Here is a 13,791-nt window from a genome sequence, read left to right as displayed (position 1 = left end):
CCTCCAGTTTCAGTCAACTGTCCTACGTTGGCAAGACAAGTTTCACTCAGGGCTGCAACGTTGTATATTGCAAGCTCTCTGGCAACTAAGGCTGCTCTTCTCTCTGATCTGTCTGCTGTAGGGTTGTCCAAGTGCCAATGGTGAGCAGTATCACCTTGTGTTTTATTTTGTTTGTTCGACTGCAAGATGGGATCCCCGCCAGCCATGGTAAACTGGCCAGGGTGTAGTGAAACAAGCAACGTTTAGGACACCTTTTCTTCATTCTATGGAGATGAGCAGCGTGTTCCTGAAGAGGACTGCTCAGTCGCCCAGGTAGACACCGAGTTCCACTGCTGCTTCAGTCAGCAGAAAACGACCATTAGACCTGAGCCACCTGCGTGCAGGTCTGTGACTACAGTTCCCAGTGTATCCACGCCTGCCGCTTTATCGCTCGCCCACCGCCACAGGACTTCAAGGGTTGAACAGGATGATGATGGTGTCGAGACCAGCGCTTGATTTGGATTAAAGTGAGGGAGAGTTGCGCAGTGTCAGCCTCACTCACTCTTCCCAATTCCCATTTAGATCCAGTGGTAAGACAAGAGTCAAAACAGCTGGAGATGGGACTAGGTGCAGTGGATGACCAGGACATCTTCTGTGTCTTGTCCTGCTCTTCGCGCTCCATGCTTGCAGAGACCGCCTTCTTGACCATTAGACCTTCCATTGGTCTCGTTCGCTCAATCCGTCGGACTCTATCTTCACATGCTGGTGTAGACATCTCCCTATCACACCGAGGGTTGAGACCTGTCGGCTACCTTCACCTGGTTTAGCTGGCTTGTTGAGACCGTTGCCCAGGGTGTGGCCGCTGTCGCATGCAAACAGCTATGGGGAGCCACAGGTGAGAGCTGAGTGCCAGGTGGGGATAAAGGATGGACAAACTGCCCTGAAAGGATGCGACATGTTCCCCCACCAAAGGTACTATCCCTCCTTGACACCCCAGAACTGAGTGTATATATTGTAAGAAGGCTGAACAATCTGAGGACTCTTATCTCTTGAAAAGAGAAGGCTGAGGGATGACTTGATAAAGGTGATTTGGATGATGAAAGGGTTTGATAATATAGTTGTATAAAAAGTGTTTCTACTTGGAGGAGCTTGAAAACGAGGGCTCATAAATGAGATAGTAATAATCAAATCAAACGTTCATGGGAAACTTCTTTACTTTGTGCTGACAAAGGTGTAGTTGGGGTAATTAGCATAGATGCCTTTAATGGGAAGCTAGCTAAGCACAAGGATGAAAGGAACAGAAGAATTAGATTAAACAGGTAGGAGGAATCTAAAGTAAAATATTAAAGCCAGCATAGACTAGTTGTGCTGAATAGTATATTTCTGTGCTGTAAACTCCATTTAAGAAGTCCAAAGCTGTAATTTAATCTTAGAATACAGAATAAGCAAGTTGTTTGTACCAACATTAAAATAAAATTTCCAAACTGTGGAAGAACTCTCTTTGACACTTCCCAACAGTCCTTTAATGGGTGGCTTGCCTTTAGTTATGGTAAATTAGAATTTAGGCTCCAGGGAAGCATTATAAATTTTTAAACATAGGTATTTTACAAGAAAAAGGATATATCAATACAAAAACATTGCACATTTTTTTAATTACAGAAATAAAGCATTTACAAGTTATTTACAAACCAATAAAATCAGATTATATCATAATCAATTACTTGAATGATACAAGTAATAGGCACAAAGTACCACTACTTATTACAGTTTTTCTATTATCAAAGTAGTAACCATCACATTTGATGATTAAAAGATGCTCATCTGTCCGTCCCTCAATAAAGCTTTTTTAGCAATTCATTTATTGTTTCATATTTTGTTAAATTAAGATCAAAACAATTGATTACAGTAGTAATTTAGCTTAAAAAGAGCTTGTTAGAAGGCAAATATCATTTGATCATCTGATAGGTAGCACTTTGGCTAAGGCAAGACAGAACAGCAATTCAGAAGAAACGTTATGTTTGACTTTTCCTTGGTTGAGCTGTATCTAGTGTTAAAGTATTTTTACAGCATCAGTTCCTTTTTAAGGATTACATTCAATGTTACACAGAAGTCCACAACTTAAATTATTAACTAAAAATGCACAAAGTAATTTTTGATCAGGATACAAAATGACTAATTAATTTTTAACCCAGAATTTTAATTTGCTGTAGTTTACTCATGTATTCTTAACATGCATATTATTCAAATAGTTTCATAATTAAAAGTAAACAGATTAAAGGCTTCATATGATTTATGATGTGTCAATTAACTGTCAACAGATGTCTTTAGGAAAAACACATGAGTTAGAAACATAATATTGGCACATGTTGGACAGTTCTATTTTGATCTACTTTACTGACAGTTCCTTTGAACAATTAATCCCAATTTATACAGCGTTGGTGAAATCAGAATGAAATGTAAACAAAGTAACTGCAAAAATTTAGTCCTTCAATTTTGGATTTATAGTTTAACACAATTTAAAAATGAACCTCTGACACAATAAACAATATGCCGGTACATAATACTGTAGCTCCAGTTTGAGATTGTTTACATTCCATTATAGGCAGGGCCACCACCTCCTTCAGGTACTACCCAATTGATATTCTGGCTGGGATCTTTAATATCACACGTCTTGCAGTGAACACAGTTCTGGGCATTAATCTGCAATCTCATCCCATTACCACTTTCCAAAGGTACATACTCATAAACACCTAAGAGGAGGATAAAAAATGATTCATGTGACAAATAACCACAATGACAATGTTACAGTTACATTTGTAGAAATTATAATGCAAAGCAATCTCCTAGACTAACATTAAAAAAATCAGTTTGTAATTATATGGCATCTTTCATTACCTCATGATATTCCACAGTGCTTTAGAGCCAGTAAAGTAATTTTGAAATCTTTTCACTGCTGGAATGTAGAAAATGCAGCAGACAATTTGGACACAGCAAGGTTCCACAAACCGCATTGCCCTTCTTTTGAAACAATGCCTTGGTATATTTTAGGTACACCCAAGGCACCAGATGGAATGAAATTGTCGACTGATAACGTGTGGAATAGGTAGCCTATACAAAGAATGCAATTCTTAGTGTGGGACATGTTTGGATCCCATATAACTGATAAAATCAAGAAGTACCTGCAAAGAAATAATAGCCAAATTGCAGTTATTCCAGGGGATCTAATATCCATACTTCAATCTTGAATTTACGCTTCAACAGATGTTCAAGGATCATATTTGCAGCAAAGATGGATGGTTGATGGAGAAAAAGGTGGATGGTTGATGGAGAAAAAAGCTTCACAAAAAGTAAAAATTTGTACGCTGCATCATTTTGTTTCGTGTGGTTTCTTCATTAAACCATGAGATGTTATTAGTGCAGAAAGTGTCATTAGATTTTTAAAAATTGTAAATATTCAGTTCAAATGGATACAGAGCAAGATGACGTAGAAGGATGATCATCAAACTGAAAACACCATAACTGATCCAGTTTGGGATCCTTACAATGATGCCCTAGGTAAAATGACTTGTAATGAATTTATCTTGGATGCTAAAGGCAATGACTTGATGGGTTTTAAAACTAATTCAGTATTAGGTTAATATGAATTACTGGTGTAATTTTCTCCCCACATTTCAAAATGGTGATTGCTGACACCTGGTGTACAAATTCCCTTTTTGGAAGGATTTTTGGAGGCTTCAAAAGGTCGACTTGTATGCTGTAGTCTATGGTACTTAGACTCCATTTCACAAAGTAAAACCCAAAAATAAAAAGGAATACTGTATTAAGTACAATAGCTTGATTTCAAAGGATTGCAGCTGCAAAACCAAAGAGATTATGAAACAAGGCTTTGCCCATATCTTAACATCTGAAAAAAAATTAGTTAATATAAAATACCTGCAGGACAGAATCTCTGCTCTGGTCCATCAAACTCAGCCAAGTTCCTCTTTACTGGTATGTTATCATCTAATAGCGTCAAGTGAGCTGGCTGATCATCTTCATGATTGGTTCCACTAAGGGCTACCGATGATAGAAGATCAAAGCTGATTTTTCCATCTGGCTTAGGGTAATCAATGGGTGTGCAATCCTTGGCCGACTTTAATTGAGAATAATCTGCTCCTGTAATTTGACAGAAATATTTTGTTAACAAACACTGCATAATCTAAAGTTTTACACTACATCTCAGAGCAAGGAGCTCGTCTGACCAATATTTCAGTGGAATAAGATCAGCTAACCTGTTTGAATTTCTACCTGAAAGTTACATCATAAATTAGAAATGTAGTAACTGATTTAAACATAGTCGTGGATCAGCTATACCACTAAAAACTATTGGCAAGATTCTCTAGCCTCCCAGCTGCGCGTTTCCTGCCAGCAGGAGGTGGCGCATTGTTTGTTAGTGGCAGGTCTCTGTGGTCTTGCCGCTGTCAATGGGAATGCCCATTTATGTCATCCCACGCTGGCAGGTGACCTGCAGTTAGGTGTGTGTGTGTGTGTGCATGCATGCTGTGCTGCTGGCAGGACTGGAGAATCCCGCCAGTGTGAACAGCTGGAAAATTCCAGCCTATATTGTATATCAGGATAGGTCAGGTGTTGGAGGAAGGTCGCCAGCCCCACCACCAGCTGCCACTCCCTGATGCAGAGTTCCTCCCCTATGTCCCCCTCTACTGACCTGCCCCGGGGTCTGGCCCTGCCTCCCATGAGGCCCTGCCCCTTGGCACTGCCCAGTGGGGGCTGCCAAACTGGCAGCACTGCCCTTGACTCAGTGGCCTCTGGTCCCACTTGCAAGGCCATCATGTTTGGTCCCCATTGCTGGGGACCAGTTGTGATCTTCGCTGGTGGGATCCTTCACTGGTGAGGTTGGAAACGTTAGTGAGCCTGGAGCTTACTAAACAGATGTAGATGATGTTAAAATATTTAAATCAGCCTCACACACTTCCTAGGCATGAGACTAATCACATCATAAAAAAATGGCCTGGGAAGATTGCGACCTACAGGGCGCCAAGCACAAATCCGATTTTTTGGGTTCCATTGAAATTTCCCTGCCGCTACACTATTGGAACAGTGTAGTGGGAGGGGGAAAAAAAAAAAATCGCTCAACATTTAATTTTGTATCCTAACTCACTTTGTTCCTCTTTGACATGTCTTTATTGATAGTTATTTTCCGTTCTTCATTATATTTTTTAAAGGGAGTTGAATATCAGACCAGCAATGATCTAACTGGCAAAACAGGCTTCAGGAACAGCTTAAACAGCAAGTGATAGATAGAGTTAAGCAGTCCCACAAACAACAGATCAGATCCAAGCTCTCCAGACTTGCCATGAATGGTGGTGAACAATTAAACAACTCACTGGAGGAGAAGGTTCCACAAACATCCTCTTCCTCAGTGATAGGGATGCCTAATACATCAGTGTAAAAGATAGGGTTGAAGCATTCATAGCAATCTTCAGCCAGAAGTGCTGAATGAATGATCTATTTATCAGCATTACACATATCAGTCTACAGCCAATTCGATTCACTCCACATGTTATCAAGGAGCGGTTGGAGGCACTGAATATTGAAAAGGCAATGGGCCTTGACAACAGCAACAGTATTTAAGACTTACGCTCCAGCACTTGCCACTCCTATAGCCAAGCTCTTCCAGTACACTTGCAACACTGGCATCCACCTGACAACGTGGAAAATTGCCCAGGTATCTCCTGCCTAGTGCTTCACGTCGTTAGTGTATGCTTAAACTGGACCAGCTGACTGGCAACATGACAGCTCAGTGACTATCACTGTTTGCTGTGCAGATACATGGATTTGGGCTAGTGTCTGTGGGAGTTTGCACACTCTCCCCGTGCTTGCGTGGGTTTTCTCCACGTGCTCTGGTTTCCTCCCACACCCCAAAAACGTGCTCTTAGGCTGATTGGTGTTAACAAATTGTCCCTAAATTAGTCGTCCCTCAATCTGGTTATGGTTCCATTATTGTGGAGTCCAATAGGTGTAGACAAAAGGTCACAGATAGGAGAGGGCACTCAATGTTAAAATGGCGGCGCAGGCTCGTTGGGCCGAAGGGTCTGTTTCCTGTGCTGTGTTGTTCTTTGTTACACAAAAAGCAAGACTAACCCAACCCGGCCAATTACTGTCCTATCAGGCCTCTTGATCATCAGTGAAGTGATGGAAGGGGGTCATCAACAGTATTATCAAAAGCATCTGCTTAGCAATAACTTGCTCAGTGATGCCCAGTTTGGGTTTCGCCAGGGTCACTCAGCTCCTGACCTCATTACAGCCTTGGTTCAAACATGGACAAAAGAGCTGAATTCCAGAGGTGAGGTGAGAGCAACAGCCATTGACATCAGTATAGCATTTGACACAGTGTGACATCAAAGAGCCCAAGCAAAACTGGAATCAATGGGTATCGGGATCAAACTTTTCGCTGGTTGCAGTCATACCTGGATCATAGGAAGATGTTTGTGGTTATGGGGAGGGGTTAGTCATCTCATCTCCAGGACATCACTGATCACTGCAGGAGTCCCGTAGGTAGTGTCCTAGGTCCAACCATCTTCAACTGCTTCATCAATGATGTTCCCTCCCTCATAAGGTCAGAAGTGGGGATGTTATCTGATGATTGCACAATGTTCGGCACTGTTTGCGACTCCTCAGATACTGAAGCAATCCATGTTCAAATGCAATAATATCTGGACAATATCCAGGCTTGGCCTGATAAATGGCAAGTAGCATTCACTCTATGCAATGGCCATCACCAATAAGAGACAATCTAACCACTGCCCCTTGACATCGAATGGTGTTAACATCATTGAATCCCCCACTATTAATATCCTTGGGATACCATGGACCAGAAACTCAAATGGACTCACCACATAAGCACAGTGGCTACGGGAGTCAAAAGCAAGGAAAACTGTGGCTAGTAACTCACCTAACCCCCCCAAAGCCAGTCCATCATCTACAAGGCATAAGTCAGGAGTGTTATGAAATACTCCCCACTTGCCTGGATGGGTGCAGCTCCAACAACACACAAGAAGCTTGACACCATCCAGGATAAAGCAGCCTGCTTTATTGGCACCATATCCCTCCACCACCGACACTCAGTACTCATTGCTGACACTATCTACAAGATGCACTGCAGGAATTCGCTGAACATCTTTAGACATCACATTCCAAACCCACAACCACTTCCACCTAGAAGGACAATCACAGAATCCTACAGTGCAGAAGGAGGCCATTCGGCCCATCGAGTTCATACCAACCACAATCCCACCAAGGCCTTATCCCCATAACCCCATGCATTTACTCTAGCCAGTCCCCCTGATACTAAGGGGCAATTTACCATGGCCTATCCACTAAATAAGCACATCTTTGAACTATGGGAAGAAACTGAAGCATCCGGAAACTGGAGGGGGGGTGGGGTGTGCAAACTCTGCACAGTGACGCAAGCTGGGAATCGAACCTGGGTCTCTGGCACTGTGTGGCAGCAGTGTTTAATGACTGTGCCATCGTGCTGCCTCTAAAGAGAGGAAACAACAGATACATGGGAACATCACCACCTGCAAGTTCCCCTCCGAGTCACTTACCAGCCTGACTTAGAAATATATTGGCGTTCCTTCTCAGAATCAAAATCCTGGAATTCTCTCCCTAATGGCTTTGTGGATCATCCCACAGCATGTGAACTGCAGCACTTCAAGAATAGTAAGAAGTCTCACAACACCATGTTAAAGTCCAACGGGTTTAATAGATTGCACAAGCTTTTGGAGCACGGCCCCTTCATCAGGTGAGTGGGAGTTGTGTTCACAAACAGGGCATATGTAGACACAAACTCAATTTACAAGATAATGGTTGGAATGTGAGTCTTTACAGGTAATCAAGTCTTAAAGCTACAGATAATGTGAGTGGACAGAGGGTAAACACAGGTTAAAGAGGTGTGTATTGTCTTCAGCCAGGATGGTTAGTGGGACTTTGCAAGCCCAGGCAAGTCGTAGGGGTTAGATAATGTGACATGAACCCAAGATCCCGGTTGAGGCCGTCCTGGGACCTCTGCTGTTTGTGATATATATAAATGATTTGGAAGAAGATATAGCTGGTCTGATTAGTAAGTTTGTGGATGACACAAAGATTGCTGGAGTTACAGATAGTGATGAACATTGTCAGAAAATACAGCAGGATATAGATAGGCTGGAAAATTGGGCGGAGAAGTGGCAGATGGAATTTAATCCAGATAAATGCAAAGTGATGCATTTTGGTAGATCTAATGCAGGGGGGAGGTATACAATAAATGATAGAACCATCGGGAGTAAAGGCACACTTGAGGGATCTGGGTGTGCAAATCCACAGATCCTTAAAAGGTGGCAACACTGGTGGAAAAGATGGTGAAAGCATATGGCATGCTTGCCTTTATTGGACAGGGCATAGAGTATAAAAGTTGGCATATGATGTTGCAGGTATACAGAATGTCGGTTAGGCCACATTTAAAATACTGCCTCCAGTTCTAGTCGCCACACTACCAGAGGGGCGTGGAAGCTTTGGAGAGAGTGCAGAGAACATTTACCAGGATGTTGCCTGATATGGAGGGTCTTAGCTATGAGGTGAGACTGAGTAAACTAGGGTTGTTCTCCCTGGGAAGACAGAGATTGAGGGGCGACCTTATAGAAGTTTATAAAATTATGAAGGGCATAGATAGGGTGAACAGTTGGAAGCTTTTTCCCCAGTTTGGAAATGACAAGCGCAAGGGGTCACAAGTTCAAGTTAAGGGGGGCAAGGTTCATTACAGATATGCGGGGGATGTATTTTACACAGAGGGTGCTGGGGGCCTGGAATGCACTACCAAGCGAGGTGGTTGAGGCAGACACGCTAGGATCATTTAAGACTTATGAACAGCCACATGAACAGACTGGAAATAAAAGGATACAAACAGATGGTCTAATTAGGAATACATGATCGGTGCAGGCTTGCAGGGCCGAAGGACCTGTTCCTGTGCTGTATTTTCTTTGTCCACATGAGTGCGGAATTTGGCTATCAGTTTCTGCTCAACGATTCTGCATTGTCGTGCATCATGAAGGCTGCCTGGGAGAATGCTTACCTGAAGATCAGAGGCTGATCTTCTTACCTTCAAAGAACTGCACAACCTCAAACAGACTACTGTCCACAGCAAACTACCCAGCCTTCAGGAGAACAGTGACCATGACACCACGTAGCCCTGCCACAACAACTTCTACGAGACATGCCGGATCATCGAGACGGGTGCTATCATCTCACATGGGAACACCATCCACCAGGTACAGGTACATACACTTGCAACTCAGCCAATGTTGTCTACCTGATACGCTGCAGAAAAGGATGTCCCGAGGCATGGTACACTGGGGAGACCATGCAGATGCTACAACAATGGATGAATGAACACTGCTCGGCACTCACCAGGCAGGAGTGTTCTCTTCCTGTAGGGGAACACTTCAGCAGTCACAGACATTCACCTCTGATCTTCAGCTAAGCGTTCTCCAAGGCGGCCTTCATGACACACAACAATGCAGTATTGCTGAGCAGAGACTGATAGCCAAATTCCGCACACGAGAACGGCCTCAAGAAGGATCTTGGGTTCATGTCACACTATCTGTAATCTCCATGACTTACCTGGGCTTGCAAAGTCTCACTGACTGTCCTGGCTGGAGATAATAATGTTTAACCCTCTGTACACTCACACTGTCAGTAGCTTTAAGACTTGTCACAGCTAATGTTACGCCGCTGTTTAAAAAAGGTGAAGGCAAAAGGTAGTGAATTATAGGCCGGTTAGTTTAATGCCTGTAGTTGGAAAATTGCTTGAATCCGTCATCAAAGAAGAGATAGCAAGGCACCTAGAAAGGAACGGTTTGATAGAGCAGACGCAGCACGAATTCGTTAAGGGGAAGTCGTGTTTGACAAATTTATTGGATTTCTATGAGGATGTGACTAGTGCGGTAGACAGAGGGGAACCGGTGGATGTGATGTATTTAGATTTTCAAAAGGTGTTTGATAAGGTGCCTCATAAAAGGTTGCTACAGAAGGTTAGGGTGCACGGAGTTGGGGGTAAGGTGTTAGCATGGATAGAGGATTGGTTGTCTAATAGAAAGCAGAGAGTTGGTATCAATGGGTGCTATTCTGATCGGTGGTTGGTGACTCGTGGAGTGCCACTGGGATCAGTGCTGGGGCCTCAGCTATTTACCATTTACATAGATGATTTGGAGGAGGGGGCTGAGTGTAGGGTGATGAAATTTGCTGATGACACGAAGATGAGTGGAAAAGCAAATTGCATGGAGGGTGTGGAAAGTCTGCAGAGGGATCTGAATAGGCTGAGTGAGTGGGCGAGGACCTGGCAGATGGAGTACAATGTTAGCAAGTGTGAGGTTATCCACTTTGGCAGAAATAATAGTAGGAAGGATTACTATTTAAAGGGCAAAAAGCTGCAGCATGCTATGGTGCAGAGGGACCTGGGGGTCCTTGTGCATGAGTCGCAAAAACCCAGTCTGCAGGTGCAACAGGTGATCAAGAAGGCGAATGGAATGTTGGCCTTTATAGCGAGGGGGATAGAATATAAAAGTAGGGAGGTTTTGCTGCAACTGTACAGGGTACTGGTGAGGCCGCAGCTGGAGTACTGTGTGCAGTTTTGGTTGCCACACTTGCGTAAGGATATTTTGGCCTTGGAGGCAGTGCAGAGGAGGTTCACTAGGCTGATACCGGAGATGAGGGGTTTGGACTATGAAGAGAGACTAAATAAACTGGGTCTGTACTCATTGGAGTTTAGAAGGATGAGGGGGGATCTTATAGAGACATAAGATAATGAAAGGGATGGATAGGGTAGAGGTAGAGAGATTTTTCCTGCTTAGAAAGGATAGCAGGACTGGAGGGCACAGCCTCAAGATAAGGGGAGGGGGGGGCCAATTTAGAGCGGAGTTGAGGAGGAACTTCTTCACTCAAAGGGTGGTGAATCTCTGGAATTCTCTGCCTGTTGAAGTGGTGGAGGCTACCTCGCTAAATATATTTAAGTCACGGGTAGATAGGTTTTTGACAGACAAGGGAATTTAAACCTCGCCTCCTTGGGATGGTCCAGACGTCACGGATTCTGAGCGACTGGGGAGAGACGGAGAGAGACGGAGAGAGACGGAGAGAGACGGAGAGAGACGGAGAGAGACGGAGAGAGACGGAGAGAGACGGAGAGAGACGGAGAGAGACGGAGAGAGACGGAGGGAGACGGAGGGAGACGGAGGGAGACGGAGGGAGACGGAGGGAGAGGGAGGGAGGGAGAGGGAGGGAGGGAGAGGGAGGGAGAGGGAGGGAGGGAGAGGGAGGGAGAGGGAGGGAGAGGGAGGGAGAGGGAGGGAGAGGGAGGGAGAGGGAACACTGATAGAGGGCAGCAGAGATCTGACTGTGGACCCGGACAAGCAACAGATCAACAGGTTTTCAAATGGCCATCTGTGAAACTTGAAAGAATCTGTACAATGCAGAAGGAGACCATTCAGCCCACTGATTGTTTGCTGGAGCGGGCAGAGTGAAGGAGCACTGAGTAAGGTAAGAAATTACCTTTTAAAACTGTTAAAATCATTTAAAAGCATTTTCGCGTTTATGGCTTTAAGAGTACAAAGGGAGTGGATCGCGGGGATTTGTGGGTAAGGAGTTTTTCAAACGGCGCTAGGTTTAAAAGGAGGCCTGCTGTAGACAGCGGGCAGCGGAGTGAGAGGGAAGCAGAGTGAGCTGCTAGGGCTTAGGAGAAAAGGGCCAGGTAAGTTTGAGTTGAAAACAGTGTTCAGTATTACTAAAGGGGAATAATGGAGGGGCATGTGATGTGCTGTTTCTGTTTGATGTGGGAGCAGGTGGACCCCAGGGCCCTTCCCAGTGACCATGTCTGCAATAAGTGCAGGTTGCTGGAGGAGCTCCAGCTCAAAGTAGATGAGCTGAACTCTGAGCTTCAGACACTGAGGCTCATCAGGGGGAGGGAGGGTGCCATTAATAATGGGGTGCAAGAGACATCCACCCCCCTGGACTGGCTAACTCTAAGGGTCAGGAACAGGAGGGGGCTGCTGAGAGAAGGAAGGAGGGTGGGGACCGGAGGAAGGAGGGTGGGGACCAAATGCCTCAGCCTCTCAATCTGCATAACAGGTTTGAGGTTCTTGCTTCCAGTGTGGACGAGAACGAGGGCTGTGGGGTTGGTGAGCAAACTGCACATGGTACAGTGATGCAGACACAGAACATTGACAAAGAGAAGGTGAAAAGGAATGTAGTGGTAATTGGGGATAGTGTGGTTAAGGGTATTGACACTGTCCTTTGTCACAATGACAAAGAGCACAGAAGGGTGTGTTGTCTGCCTGGTGTTTGGGTCCATAGAACATAGAACATTACAGCGCAGAACAGGCCCTTCGGCCCACGATGTTGCGCCGGCCAGTTAAAAAACAATGACCCACTAAGCTAAACCAATCCCTTTTTGTCCATAAACCTATCCACGGATCTCTTAAACGCCCCCAAACTAGGCGCATTTACAACCGCAGCAGGCAGGGCATTCCAATCCCTCACCACCCTCTGGGTAAAGAACCTACCCCTGACATCTGTCCTATAACTACCCCCCCTTAAAGCCATGCCCCCTCGTGCTAGCTTTCTCCATCCGAGGAAAAAGGCTATCACTGTCCACCCTATCTAAACCTCTAATCATCTTATATGTTTCAATAAGATCCCCTCTTAGCCGCCTTCTTTCCAGCGAAAACAACCCCAAATCCCTCAGTCTCTCCTCATAGGACCTCCCCTCCATACCAGGCAACATCCTGGTAAAAACATCCAGGATGTTACATCTGGGCTGCAGAGGAACCTGGAATGGGAGGGTGAGAATCCGGTCGTTGTGGTACATGTGGGTGCCAACGACATAGGCAGAATGCGAACTGAGGATCTGGGGAGGGAGTATGAAAAGCTGGGAATGGAATTAAAAAGTAGAACCAACAAGGTGGTTATCTCTGGATTACTGCCTGAACCGTGTGCAGACGGGCGTAGTGTTGATAAGATTAAGGAGGTGAATGGGTGGCTCAGGGATTGGTGTGGGAGGAATGGGTTTGAATTTATGGGACATTGGCATCAGTATTGGAGTAGGTGGGACCTGTTCAGGTGGGATGGTGTTGGTCTGAACCATGCTGGGACCAGAGTCCTGGCGAATCGTGTAGATAGGACTGTAGATAGGGCTTTAAACTAATTGTCGGGGGGAGGGTGCGAGGGTAGGTGAAATTACAGGGTCTAAGGTAAAGGAGAAGGGTACAGGTACGGGAGAGGCCAAGGATGTCCCAATAATAAAGGGAGTAGGGTGCGTGAGTAAGGTTGGTGGCATTCCTGCAAATAGGGTACAGGTGAAGGCTGGGATGAAGGCACTTTATCTGAATGCACGAAGCATTCGGAATAAAGTGAATGAGCTGGTGGCGCAGATCAGCACAAATGGATATGATCTGGTGGCCATTACAGAGACGTGGCTGCAAGGTGACAGGGACTGGGAGCTGAATGTACAGGGGTATCAAGTGTTTAGGAAGGATAGGCGGGAGGAAAAAGGGCGGGGGGGGGGGTTGCGTAGCTCTGCTGATTAAGGATAGCATCAGGGTGGTAGTAAGGGAAGATATAGGAACCATTGAGCAGAAGGTGGAATCGTTGTGGGTAGAGATTAGGAACAGCAAAGGGAGGAAGACGCTGGTGGGTGTCGTCTATAGGCCCCCAAATAATGATCTGGAGGTGGGGTGGGCTATTAACACGCAAATAAATGCGGCGTGCAGGAATGGAACGGCGATA

At 45.0% G+C, this 13,791-nt stretch overlaps 1 protein-coding gene across 1 annotated transcript in view; it reads right to left on the bottom strand.

The window, feature by feature from the left end:
* Nucleotides 1-1,612: 1,612 nt before the first annotated feature.
* Nucleotides 1,613-13,791, bottom strand: part of etfdh (electron transfer flavoprotein dehydrogenase) — a 71,778-nt gene continuing 59,599 nt past the window's right edge. The window contains exons 12-13 of the mRNA XM_080193474.1: nucleotides 3,913-4,134; nucleotides 1,613-2,729 (exon numbers count right to left, since the gene is read on the bottom strand). Coding sequence (XP_080049600.1) covers nucleotides 2,566-2,729; nucleotides 3,913-4,134 — 386 coding nt within the window. The 3' untranslated portion in view covers nucleotides 1,613-2,565. The remainder of the gene's footprint in view (nucleotides 2,730-3,912; nucleotides 4,135-13,791) is intronic.

The sequence above is a fragment of the Carcharhinus amblyrhynchos genome, chromosome 1 (assembly GCF_965287045.1).
Source record: "Carcharhinus amblyrhynchos chromosome 1, sCarAmb.v2.hapA, whole genome shotgun sequence".
Lineage (NCBI taxonomy): Eukaryota > Metazoa > Chordata > Chondrichthyes > Carcharhiniformes > Carcharhinidae > Carcharhinus > Carcharhinus amblyrhynchos.
The sequence above is the reverse complement of the archived record's forward strand: the minus strand, read 5'-3'. Positions and strand labels throughout refer to the sequence as shown.